Source organism: Ctenopharyngodon idella, chromosome 2, assembly GCF_019924925.1.
Source record: "Ctenopharyngodon idella isolate HZGC_01 chromosome 2, HZGC01, whole genome shotgun sequence".
Classification (NCBI taxonomy): Eukaryota; Metazoa; Chordata; class Actinopteri; order Cypriniformes; family Xenocyprididae; genus Ctenopharyngodon; species Ctenopharyngodon idella.
Window position 1 is genome coordinate 35,328,158 of NC_067221.1, and position 13,691 is coordinate 35,341,848.

At 34.9% G+C, this 13,691-nt stretch overlaps 2 protein-coding genes across 2 annotated transcripts; one reads left to right on the plus strand and one right to left on the minus strand.

Annotated features, from left to right (window-relative positions):
* The first annotated feature begins 297 nt into the window (after positions 1–297).
* LOC127498272 (phospholipid scramblase family member 5) lies at positions 298–7,187 on the plus strand. The gene is made up of 7 exons (XM_051867473.1): positions 298–704; positions 1,393–1,467; positions 2,371–2,563; positions 4,042–4,153; positions 4,243–4,342; positions 4,991–5,049; positions 5,127–7,187. Exons 1-7 carry the CDS (start codon positions 500–502, stop codon positions 5,151–5,153), a joined length of 771 nt encoding a protein of 256 aa, XP_051723433.1. The 5' UTR covers positions 298–499; the 3' UTR covers positions 5,154–7,187.
* eif4e2 (eukaryotic translation initiation factor 4E family member 2) lies at positions 6,755–13,379 on the minus strand. The gene is made up of 8 exons (XM_051867484.1): positions 13,233–13,379; positions 11,494–11,605; positions 11,285–11,419; positions 10,593–10,697; positions 10,359–10,511; positions 9,744–9,880; positions 7,877–7,951; positions 6,755–7,757 (listed from the first exon to the last, which is right to left on the minus strand). The coding sequence occupies exons 1-7, from the start codon at positions 13,250–13,252 to the stop codon at positions 7,903–7,905; spliced, it is 711 nt and encodes a 236-aa protein (XP_051723444.1). The 5' UTR covers positions 13,253–13,379; the 3' UTR covers positions 6,755–7,757; positions 7,877–7,902.
* Between the last annotated feature and the right edge of the window lie 312 nt (positions 13,380–13,691).

The following is a 13,691-nucleotide window of genomic DNA, read 5'->3' on the forward strand; positions in this document are numbered from 1 at the left end:
TATGGTCTTATAGTGTATAAAAATCAGTCTTTGCCATTTTAATCATTACATTTACATTTATTAAATTAGCAGTAACTTTTATCCAAAGTGACTTAAAATTGTGCAACATAAGCAATTTGTCAATAATATTTGATAATATTTATAGTATACAATGCCAGATTTATTAGAAAGCTGGAGAGAGGTGAATTGCAGAAAAGAGAAAGATATATTTTAATAAATATATAGTTATTTATGCATTGTTTTAGTAAACTCATCTTTGTCTGGCGACATTCTGATCACCTATTTTTCTCATTTAATGCCCTGTTTCACTCTGAAATGCATCGAATTATAAAAATACAATGGGTTGCAAATGGAAATTCTCACAATGACATTTGACAAATATTTGCTATGAATTTTAAATGCAACGTTTCTACCTCCTGCGTTCTCTCTCGATCAGGCCTTCCCATCTGTGACCGCTCAGCCTCTTCCCTTTGGTCTGGAAAGAGAGAGACATATTGACATGCTCTTCAGAGGTTTCCACAGGCAGATTAGGCCTACTACAGACAGCCAGGACCTCACACCTGTGCTCCGGCCTACAGGCAGGAGAGGAGAGGAAGAGGGACCCGGAGGGAAAGAGATGGACAGTAAGGGGAAAAGACTGGGAAAACTATCTGTTCTGAGAACAGTCACAAGACTCCACATTAATGCCAGACCAGAAATACAAGGTGAATAAAACATCCATAAAAATCAATAAAAAAAAAACTTAAAAATAAATAAATAACACCTTTAACAGGTAGCATTTAACAAAATTTGTGAGACTTTAAGGTTCCTGAACATTTGTATCATCTCTTTAAACAGAAAATGATTCAAAAGTTTTTTCTTATTAATTTTAATGACATGATCAACATTGAATGACTTTAAACAAATAAATAATAATAATTCTATTATTTATAAATAATTAAGATATTGAAAATACATCTTTAAAATAAATACATCTCTTTTGATTAATAAATTTAATATACTAAAATATAATATTATATACTAAAAGTGATGTCGGTAGCTGTAGTTAGCCTTTTTTTGCCAAATAATTTTGTCTGATAAATACCTTAACCAAGTTTAGTGTTTTGTTTTTCCTTCATATTTAAAATATATATATATATATATATATATATAAAAACAAATATATATATATATATATATATATATATATATTTCCCTTAAATTTTGATAATTTAACTGAACTTGTAGGGTCAAAAAACAAACATCCTCTCTGTACATCACTTTTGGTCACTACTGTATTTTTATTTATGAAATGTGGAATAGCTTGGACGTGGTTTGAGTATTCACAGTATACAATTTCCTGTGTAAATATAAAAAGGTTTAATGGAGGTTTATATTTATGTAATGTCTCAGGTCCACAGTGTGTCGCCCGAAGAACATACAACATCTCCACAGAAACCAGTGATCAGCTCTTTGTGGCTGTGGAAGGTAAATATTAGTGTCTCTAATTCTCATATTGTGTATCATTATTTAAAATGCTCGTAATATGCTATTTTAAAGGTTCCTAATTTTCTTTTGAACAACAGGTTTACATGCATTCAAGGTCAAATTTTCTCATAATATACATTGCAGCATCATCTCTTTTCTCACAGTGTTTGAAATGGTGCGATAAAAGATTCGGTCTCTCTTAACTCCTCCTTACCGAGAACCTACTCTGCTCTGATTGGTCAGATGGCCCAGTCTGTTGTGATTGGTCTACCATTTTCAGCCTATGTCGGAAACGAAACGCTCATTACCATATCTGAATTTCAGCTCCAGAGGCTTCCTCAGCACTCGAAACACACGGTGACGTGAACAATAATAATAGCGCCAGTTTTACCAAATCAATTTGATTCCTTATTCTTTGGAATTCATTGCAAAGTGGATTCGCAGCACAGAAAGCATCTTCTTGATATGTCGACAGCATGAACCAAACTCTTCCAGGCCTCAGCTACAACTACAATGTTTGAGGGTCAAAGTAGGCGTTGTTCATAGGGAACCAATGAAGACAATAGGCTGGCAAATTATGCGAAAGGAAGCAGGAAGTAAGACCGGAATTACTGGCCACTCGCTTCAGGCAGTTCAGAAGCAGTTTTTCTTTTGGGAAACAGTAACTTCATTTATCATGCACTTATATCTTTGAAATTTTGCATACTTTTTACAATCACAAACAGCTATATTACACACTACGTGAAAGGTTGTGTCCAAAAAGCATAATAGAGGCATTTTAAGATGATTTTACTCTTATTTACAGTGTCCAAGCCACATGTAAACTGATATACACCTGATATACACCTTCAACACAACTGATATACACCACAAAGCCTCTTTTTGTGTTCCCATCTCTGTTAGAGAGCTCATGCATGTGTATGCAATGCTGTGGTCCAGCTCGATCCTGTTCACTACAAGGCTTTGATAAGGACGCAGAATGTGTCTTCCTGTTTGAGAGGCCCCTGAGAGCGGAGATGTGCTGGCTCGGCTGCTGCCTGATGGAAATAAGTGCTTATACACCAGAGAGAGAGTTTATTGGAACAGTTCACCAAAGGTAGTCATCAACAGCAAACCAGATCTTTGTCACATGTAGTTGATGAGAAGCTAATAATTAATTAAATCACAAAAATGTAAATTTAAAATAATCAAATAGGACTCCATAATTAACTCAAATAAAATTGTCTTAGTGCAATTATCAAATTGCAGTGATTTAATCTGATGCTCTGCATGTTTAAAATAAGGTTTAACATTGGTTAACTACATTAGTTAACACCAAATAACAATGAAAAATACTTAGTTAATAATTTCAGCATTTACTAATACATTATTAAAATCAAAACTTGTATCTATTAATATTTAATAAATCTGAGCTGACATGAACTAACAAGTTGTATTAATGTATTTCTATTAACTAACATAAACAATACTGTAACAAATGTATTGCTCATTGTTAGTTAATGCATTAACTAACATCAACTAATGGGACCTTATTATAAAGTGTTACCACAATAACTAATAAAAATTACAAAATTGCAACAAAATTACTAAAACTTTAAAATGAAAATGAAAACAGAAAATACAAAATTAAAAACAAATTCATAATATTAAACAAAAATCTATAATAGTATGTCAATAATACTAAAATAACACTTGTTTAACATCTGCAAGTGAAGAATTTGAGAGATATTACTATTGTACGTAGTTTGTTGTGTAAAATAAAAATTATTTTATAATTATGATATATTCATTTTTTATTTTAAAATACAATTGCATTATTACAATAGTAATATTTTTTGTCTTCATTTTTATACACTAATTAGAGTAAAAAATAATATACTTATAATATAATAGTATACTTTATTATTAGTATTATTAACACACAGATGTGCTGTTAAATTATCGAAATATTAACTTCAAATTTAAGGGGGTACTTCAAGAATATATTTTGTGTCAAAGGGATTCAGCTGGGGAAAAAAAGTTAGGAATCCACACTGCAAAAATCACCTAATTTTAGACAGGAAAAATCCATCTGATCGACGTGATAAGCATTTAACTGCAGTTTATACAGGATATACAGATATGAACATCCCAGTGTTTGATAACACTATTGGAATGCTGCTAGTCCAATTAAATTAGTCGACTGGATCGAACTGTTGTGTAATGGATGAGGTAAACTCCTGTACTGTAAATCTATTATGCAGACAAAGCCATCCACATCATGTCAGATAAGGTCACCATTGTGTATCTACTGCGTCAGACAAAAAAACCCTCCAGTAACCTCTCTCAGATTGAATAGGGGGAGATGTGCTAAACTTTGTGGTGCAAAACCATCAACATGACCTCCTCCTCAGGACAGCCATGAACAAAGACCATGCCATGTTTGTTTGAATAGAGCCTTTCAGCATCAGGTTATATCAGGCTATAATATCACACAAATGAACATTCACTAGGCCTAACAGTCCAGAGAAAACTCTCTTCTACAACAAAATCCACTGCATTAGGAGTGTGTATAAGCCCTGAGGTGTTTGTCAGGTGGAGTATGTTCACGCCGTATTTCGAGGTCTGTGACTCTGAGGGCGTCTCGGCCGTGAGGATCCAGGGCTCCTGCTGCAACACACGATGTCTTTCTGAACAAGAGCTGCAGGTCAGAAACCCTCCAGCAGTCCATCTGCATTGCACACCTTTTACATACCCTTCCCATTATACTCTTTTCTCATTTATTGGGGGCATCAGGTGGTTTCCACTATTGGTGAGAGTGTTGGGCGCATATGGAAGAGGTGGCCTGGATATAATGAGGAATGTAACATGGATCATGAGTATTTTGGACTGGATGGTAAGATTAATATCCACATTCATATCATGTGGTCTACTTTTTTTCTTTTTCTTTTAACATTTAAAAATTATTTCATCACTCATTATGTTATCAACATGACAATTAGTGACCTAGAAATAGTGCAGAATCTTAAATATTTCCTTATTTTATATCATCATGTTTCTGTATTCACTAGCCTACCGTTCAAAAGTTGGTTGTCCGTCTGTACGTCCAGCTAGCTATCTAGCTAGCCAGCTAGCTGTATAGTTTTATTAGACCAGCATTCTTGCTAACCATCTAGCTAGCTGTATAGTTTTAATAATATTAGACCAGCGTTCTTGCTAGCCAACTAGCTGTATAGTTTTACTAATATTAGACCAGTATTCTAGCTAGCCAGCTAGCTGTATAGTTTTACTAATATTAGACCAGCATTCTTGCTAAACATCTAGCTAACTGTATAGTTTTACTAATATTAGACCAGCAATTCTTACTCAGAAAAGCATGTATAGGCCTACCATCCAGATACATAGCAGATAGACTACTAGACTAATGACTAGATCAATTGTGGATTCTTTTACAACTACAATTTATTTTTGATAATAGTGTGATTATTTTAAATTCAGTAGCTACAGCTTTAGGAGTGTCTAAGAACATCTCTTTCTCTCTCAGTACCCCAAGGAATGAATTTGAACACCAAAGTGCTGTTACTAGCTGCTACCTTCCTGCTGGTAAGCTGCCAACCACACAGATGCTGTTATTTTATTCATATGTAACAGCTTTATCGTTTATTTTTTTCTGTTTGCAGAATCATATGTTCTTTGAGATGAGCTAAGTGGAAATGGTAAAACGTTTCTGAGACATAAATGCTCCACCTGTAGTGTGAACCCAACAATACAAAACTATGGTGACTCATACCAAGATGGAGCACTGCATAATTTCTTTGAAAACTGCAAGAAACATGGATGGTGATACTTTTCTAAGCTAATTGCATCTAAACTGTACAGTGTAGTGCACATCAAGATTCCCTGTACAGAGCCTCTCTACAGGCTAAACACTGAAATAGGATTTAAAGGTTGAGTATTATATTGCACAGAACATAATATTAGCCCTATATAGCCAATAGTATCATATTTAATACGCAAAGGATCTAAATTATCAACATGGTCAAAACTTTGCTGAAAAACCTGCTGTACCCGATCTGCTACATGTCTTCTGGTCTGATAGTTTCATAGTTTTCAATAGTTTTGTAGCAAGTAAAAGGCCTTTTAGTGTAATTCTAAAACGTTCCTCTTGAGGTTTGGTATCTTTTTGCTCTGAAATCTTTATTGATTTTAATAAAGTAAACAAGAATAACTTTTATATTTTAGTAAATATTTCAAGATGAACACACTTGACTGAAGCAACTTTTTTTTTTTTTTTAAATCATGTTAAATGTGAGTATCAAATATGATGCATCAGGTTCTTGAGGAACGTTTATTTGTATATCTCTCAATTACCATTATATTGCATTGCATTATATGTTTTGCCCCCACAATAAAAACTATAGAGCTTTGATCATAAACTTTCATAAACATTTAAATAATATATTACTGAGACATATAGAGTAACTGATATTTATATGTAGATTATGAAAGTAGTCTGTTATATTGTTATAAAGATCTCATTAATTTACAAGCTGTCAGAATTTCATCTTACTTTTTGGCCACATAAATAAAAGCAACTTAACCAAATTGCATATTATGGCTCTGTTTGGGCCTTTGAATATTTTTTTTCACCCTCAAGTATGATATATATATATATATATAAATCATATTATATGAGTAATAAAAGCCTTGAGTATTAAAAAAAAATACAAGCAAACTGGGATTTTTTTTTTTACTATTTCATTTGTCAGGATTTACACAGTTAAAGGTTCATTGCACTAATTTGTAAGACCCTAATACAAACATGGATGTATTTCTGCATATAATAAAGATCATTGATTGTTTATAATTTATCATCATGCCAGCTACAGTGGCTATTTTCATGATGAGAAATAGTTTAAAATATTTTCAAACGAATAAACTGAATAGTAAAGAGTCCTAAAGGAGTGAAAATCAAAAAAATATTCCAAAATATTGGACTCTTGTGTAAGGGGCATAATGGAGGATTTCCACCCTTTTAACAGAATTTTTTTTACTATAAACTATAAAAATAAGACTATAAAAATGCCCTTTTTCTTTAACAAAATTTACTGGAAAAATATTTTGGATAGTTAAGGACATGGGCTAAAAAAAAAAGCCCAGTTTCAGTCCTCAGTAAGAGTGACACAGGAATTAGAAATTTTCTGAGATATGAACCTAGATGTGAACATTTTAAGACCAGGTGGCATCAGCAGGGCTGTACATGTAAATAATGTTATTCACTATCAATAAAACAAAGTCACACCACAGCTGAAAATTAGCAGCAGATGCATAATCAACATTTATTGCTATGATCAATCATAATTAAAAACACCCTTTCCTTTCCACTTTTTTTATGTACCTCAAATACAACTGTCCAGCACCAGCACTGAATTTCAGGCAGTATAAAGTGATGATCCACAGCCCCCTTTAACTATCAGTGTTAGTTAGGATATCTGAATAATGTCCGAGTGATTTCTAAAACAGGGCTTGAAGTCCTATGAATAGAGTCGTTTCTCCAGTGTCGACGACTCCAGCGGATGTTGAGCGAACTTGGAAATCAGTGTTTTGCCGGAGGCGAAGGCCAGGCACAGTGAATCAGGCAGCATGGCACCCATCCCTGGTAGGGCACTGTCCTTTGGGTTTACACTCTCTCAAACTCAGGAGAAATAAAAAGTTTGCCATTATAGATCTCTCCAAATACACTTAGAAATATAATTCTTTTTTTTTTTTTTGTACAACAGTTCTATGTTAACTCAACACTGTAGCTAAAATACTGCACTATAGTAAAATATCCCATCAACCTGCATCCTCATTGGTAAATAATGTGACCTAAATTAATTCTGTCTTCCTTCTTGGGCCATATTTACGAGACTTTATTATTCAGATGATAATTCAGGTAAATGTGAGTACGTGACCGTACTACACAAGGGCATGTTGTTTTTCTTTTTTGGAAAACTGTGGCAGTTTCCAGCCATTAGTTCATGTCACAGTGGCTGAACTATGTGGTCCCGCTCTGATAGCTCAGTCTAATGGCTGACTGGAAAACATTCGTTCGCATGGTGATGATTTGGCTCCTTCTTCTTCTGTGAGAGTTTTCAGGTGATGTGGTGTTTGGATGATTATAAAAACACAAGCCAGAAGTCTTCAATAATAAAAATGTCTCATGCTGACCCTTTTCATGACGTCCCTTATGTTTTTCTTTTAAAAACAGATCAATTTCAGGTTATCATCCTCGGAAATGTCCTCTTCCTTGGGAAAATTAACTTGATAATCTAGATGAGGAGAAAAAAGTAACACTTTTACACAGTGATGAACATGATGGGAATCTCCTAATGAGAATGGAGCAGCTCCAGTGCGAGTGATTATGTGTCAGTCAGTCGTGAGTTTATACCCGTCACACACTCTCTGGATGAAAAACTAGCGGCCTCCACTTGCATTCACTAGACCATGGAAATCCTCCCAAGCTCTGAAAGATCACACACACACAACATATATATATTAATACAAGTATATCAAAACTATAAGAACAAGAAAAAAACTATTTACTAATGCATAATTTGACTTAAAGGGATGAAAATGAAAATTACTCACCTTCAAGCCATCCTAGGTGTATCTGACTATCTTCTTTCAAGACCAATCGAAGATATATTTAAAAATATCCTTAGTCCTCCAAGGTTTATAATGGTTGTAATCCATACAGCTTCAGTGGGTTAATAAAGGCCTTTTGAAGCGAAGCGATGCATTTTTGTTAGGGATGTAACGATTCACTCAACTCACAATTCAATACGATTCACGATACGATTTTCTCACTATTTTTTTTTTTTTTTTTAACAAAATGAGATTTAAATGAGAAAGTGTCTATTTATTATTTCTCAGACAAAATGCAGCATATTTCTTTGTGAAATTGAAATATCTTTATAACAAAACTGAATTGAAATTTTAAAACAAATCCTAAATCAAATAAATAAATAAATGAATAATACAAATAAAAGAAATCTTTTCATATGAGTACATGAACAAGATGTTTATTTGCTCTATTACAGGCTGACCTATCTGTAGCCATTTAAAATTAGAGACAACCACTGCATTTTAAACACAATCCCAACAAAGATGCTACATACATGCAGCATGAACAGTTTTTAATTTAAATTAGATTGTATACTTTTTAACATTTGAAGAAAAAAAAAAAAAAGAATTTTCAGACTTTAGCTTTGTGAAATTATGCTACATAAAACTTCATTAAAGCAGACAGGCTGCATGAGAACGCAAATTCACTGTCTTGACAGCAGGTGGCGCTTATGGAACATGTAATCGTCACATATTTTAATCGATTTTCAACCGATTCCGGATGCATCGTTACATCTCTAATTTTTGTAAGAAAAATATCTATATTTAAAACTTTATAAATTCAAATAACTAGCTTCTGGCGGACGACCGTACACATACTGCGCAACTCGGCTTGCGCCAAATGAGTAACCCATGGATGGATGGATGCTTTTTTTTGTTCAAAATATGGGCCCCCATTCACAACCATTATAAACCTTGGATGACTTGATTTGTAATGTATCTCCGATTGTGTTCATCTGAAAAAAGATATTCATATACACCTAGGACGGCTTGAGAGTGAGTAAATCATGGGAAAATTTTATTTTTGGGTGAACTAACCCTTTAATTTGACATAAAACTCATATTGTCTGACATGTAGTAAATGTATACATCTCACAATCGTATATGGTATGATGATCACATGACAAGCTTTATGCATAGTTTGCTGGTTTAAGACTCTCTCCCCTATTTAACTCTGTATTTATTGTAATTTATAGACTTATAACAGCTTTTACTATTTAATAATATATGCACATACACTATCATTCAAAAGTTTGTGGTCGGTAACATTTTTTTGATGTTTTTGAAAAAAAAAGTCTCTTATGCTCAACAAAGCTGCATTTATTTGATCCAAAATAAAACCCAGTAATACTGTGAAATATTATTACAATTTAAAACAACTGATTTCTATTTGAATATATTTTAAAATGTAATTTATATCTGTGATGCAAAGCTGAATTTTCAGGATCATTACTAAGTTGTACTTATTTTTGTGGAAACCATGACACATATTTTTTTCTGGATTCTTTGGTGAATAGAAATTTTAAAAGAACAGCATTTATTTAAAATAGAAATCTTTTGTAACATTATAAATGTATTTACTGTCACTTTTAATCAATTTAGTGCATCCTTGCTGAATAAAAGTAACTCACTTGATGCTGTCTGTGTGTGTTTTGTACTCCATAATGGTATTAGGAGGCAGGTTGAGGACTCTGCGTAAAGTGTCTCTAATGCGAGCAGTAGTGGCCTGGTCACTGGCTGTCTTATTCCAGATAGAAATGATATCCTCCTTCAAACAAAAACACAAATATTTATTAAATACAGAACATTGTTATTATTTACAATATAATAGCTGCACTCATGAACACAGAATAAGTAAAATGCTAATATACTACAGTAAGAGCAGTACGGCAGTCATTCGATTTTAAAATCTCAAAATTGACAAGGAGACTCAACTACAAATTTATAAGCCACCATGAAATCAAAATTGACAATTTTTCATTTTGTATGTAATATTGCAGTAATCATTATACTGTACATCATTTATCTGTGTACATCATTATTTTTTAAATGCATGTGCCCTCGTAATCTTTAATCGAAATAATTTCTCCTCCCTCTTGAAGTGTCATCTCTTCTATTCTCTGATGACGGTGTTTATTGGCGTGAGAGAGGGACAACCTCTCACTCACATGGCATCACAGGTAATAGCAAACCACAATGACCCAACCTTCCAATCAATTCCTTTCCTACAAAGTAAACTGCATTACCTGGAAGCGAACAGACACAACGGCCCCACAGATCTCCTCGCCCACCATGAACTGCTCGCCCAGCATTGCCAAGATCAGATTCTCCCAGCAGCGTGACGCCAGGCCTTTACGCAGCCGAATGATCCATTTACCTCCGCTCTTATTTGCATCATCCTATACAATCCAAAACAATAGAAATTCTATTATCTGCCATTAGAAAAGCTGCTTACATACATATAATCTGACCAAACTCACCTCCCACATGGGTTTAATTCCTTCCTTAAACAGGTGGAAATCACTGTGACCAGTCAGATCACCCGGTCGGATCATGTGACTATAAAAACGCCAGAACTGCTCCACCTACAAACATAAAACAGCTGTTGAACTGTCAATCATGTGACCTACCGCTGTGCCTGTGGGGGTTGAAGTTAGACTTAGTCTAAACAAAGACTATAGATATAGAAAGACTGTTCACTCCTATCAGTTATTAATGGGAGAAACTGCAACGCGCAATATGGCGGAATAGGTCCCGCTTTCTAAGTAAAAGAGCCAATCGCTGATTGGTAAAGTCATTGCGTCACTGTAGCTGCTGATAGAGGCTCTGGTTCCCATAGAAACCTGAGACTAGGACTGCACATGTGCATTGGCTCTTCTAGCCTGAAAAATAAGAGATTTTAATGCTATTTTAGCATAAGAAACAACATTTATGGGACAGTTCATGTCAGATTTTGTTGCTGATTTGAAATACGTTATTTAATTGTGAGTTCACCTGACCTCTACAAGAGATTTCAGGATTCCCCCATTTAAATAGATAGGACTTGGTCCTGGATGCCCGAAATAGCTCCCCCGAGGCATTGCAAATATGGCCGCAGAGTGAACAGACTTTCCTTGAAAGGGACTTTGGTCTGAATTAACATGTTCATGTGAGTTTGCTTGCATGAGGTTACCGAAGCAAAGCTGCCGATCTGTTTAATGTTCTGTTCGTAGCTCTGTGTGCTGGCCGGCCGTCCTGGTGTACGACGAGAATACCAGAACGTGTAGTTGTACTGAAGAGGGTGCTCTCCGGCCCCTGGGACCACCGCCTGCAGAAGTAGAGCATCTCACAGTTATCTATCACTCCTAATCCATCCATCCATCCATCCATCCATCCACATACCTTTCTTTTGGTAGTGTTACAGTCCTTCTCCTCTTCGTCATTTTTTTCCTTCTCCCCGTCTTTCGGTGAGCCGTTGTCCTGGTCGTGATCTCCACTGTCATCATCTTTCAGGCTTAAATGGAGACAAAACTCTAAATATCACTCAACCACAATATGTTATTTATCACTGTGGCTTCAATCAGAGCAATAATTCATAATTCAATTAGGAACTAAAGCATATGCAGTGGCTTCCAGTTACAAATGAAAAGACATAACTCATAACTATAACTATAACTATATATATATATATATATATATATATATATTGAAATTAAGTTTTTAATGTTTTTGAAAGAAGTCTCTTCTGCTCATTTACCATTTAAAAGAACAATTTTCTATGTGAATATATTTTAAAATGTAATTTATTCCTGTGATGCAAAGCTGAAATTTCAGCATCATTACTCCAGTCTTCAGTGTCACATGATCCTTCAGAAATCATTCTAATATGCTGATTTGGTGCTCAACAAATTTTTATTATTATTATGAATGTTAAAAACAGTTGTGTGCATTAATGCATCCTTGCTGAATAAAAGTATTAGTTTCTTAAATTTCTTTAAAAAAAAAAAGAAATCTTACTGACCCCAAACAGTAGTGTATGTTACAAAAGCTTTCTATTTCAGTTAAATTCTGTTCTTTTGAACTTTCTTTTCATCAAAGAATCCTGAAAAGAAAAAATTGTACACAACTGTTTTCAACATTGATAACAGTAATAAATGTTTGTTGAGCAGCAAATCATCATATTAGAATGATTTCTGAAGGATCATGTGACACTGAAGACTGAAAAAGTCACGTGATCTCTCTCTCTCTCTCTCTCTCTCTCTCTCTCTCTCTATATATATATATATACATACATATACATATATATACACACTTTTTTTTTTTTTTTTTACATGTATAATAATCACATTTTACAGTGTATGCTTTTAAAAAAGTACCATGGAAGTATTTTGGATAAACATGTAAATACAACAGTACATGAATTTCAGTATGGTATTAACTTTATGATATCCCCATCCAATGTACTTTTTGTAACGTCCTTTATAAGACCCACTGTACTTTTCTGATGATGTTATAATCGTCAGCTTTATTACACAGAAGACAGAGGCCCTGTCTGAGTTTGCAGAGACAGAATAAACTACCTTATTTGACCCTGCAATTATAATGGTCAGTGGTCACGCATGAAAAGTTTGCAAACATAATAAAGTACGCTGGTTATGTAACAGATAATTATCTACTGTAGTTTCGTATTCACTCGCCATGTATAGCGTGCTTCGCTTATGCACAACCCCTCGCGTGTTTATACGCAGCCTACAGCCCCACATGTCATTCCAGCAGGCTGCAGAGTTGTGCCCGGGTCGCAGAGCACCTGCCCCCGCTGCTCACACACACGCCTAACCCGGTGATCCGTACTCGGCCTGGAGGCCCTGTGCATGCAGATCTGGCTTTATAAGAGGTTATTTGCATGCTGCATTCACCGCATGCATTAAAACACAATCCATCTGCCCACAAAACGTAGGAGTCCAATCATGCAACTAAACATAGTGACCCTCCCAGCCCATGCCAAAGCTTCTAGACACACCTCTTTTCCCCCTCTCTCTTTTCTCTCGCTCTCCGTGTTAAAGAGATACTTGAAACGCATGCGTTTGCATTCACGCACGGCTGAAACCCCACTAACGCGCTGCGTTGTTTTTATTACTCACGCGTCAAATTTGTTGTTCATTATTTTCTAGGTGAGTGTCTATATCCGCTCTCGCGCCGACGGCAGCCCCGTCAATTCCGCAGCAACGGCGGCGCGCACTAGTGGTGGTGGCGGGCGCGCGCATAGCACCGTGGTAGGTAACGCGCACGCTGTTCACTTATATCTGTATTTTGTTGCAGAGTGGAACTTATCCTAGTCTAATAAACATGTTGGTAAATAGCTAATGTAAAAAAAAGTTGGCTAAAAGTTATCCATTAATTATTAAATGAAGCATTTTGCATTTTCCCCACAATGACAGTACATATTAACAAAGTAATGCCATGTAATGTTGTGTAAGCAGAGTCATTGGGAAATAGATGATAAAATGTTCTGTTTACATAAAGTATGAATAAAAATTAGTAGTTTATACAAGAAAGTTGTATAGACATCTCATTTATATCCGTGTAAAATAATTCTATTT

Excerpts from the sequence above, each read along its gene's own strand:
- LOC127498272 (XM_051867473.1), top strand. The coding sequence starts at position 500 with ATGCTCTTCAGAGGTTTCCACAGGCAGATTAGGCCTACTACAGACAGC. Across the intron at positions 1,468-2,370 it reads GCTCTTTGTGGCTGTGGAAG|AGAGCTCATGCATGTGTATG; the intron begins GTAAATATTAGT and ends CATCTCTGTTAG. Across the intron at positions 4,343-4,990 it reads TGAGTATTTTGGACTGGATG|TACCCCAAGGAATGAATTTG; the intron begins GTAAGATTAATA and ends TTTCTCTCTCAG.
- eif4e2 (XM_051867484.1), bottom strand. The coding sequence starts at position 13,252 with ATGAACAACAAATTTGACGC. Across the intron at positions 11,606-13,232 it reads ATGAACAACAAATTTGACGC|CCTGAAAGATGATGACAGTG; the intron begins GTGAGTAATAAA and ends TCTCCATTTAAG. Across the intron at positions 9,881-10,358 it reads TTGTGTCTGTTCGCTTCCAG|GAGGATATCATTTCTATCTG; the intron begins GTAATGCAGTTT and ends TTTTGTTTGAAG.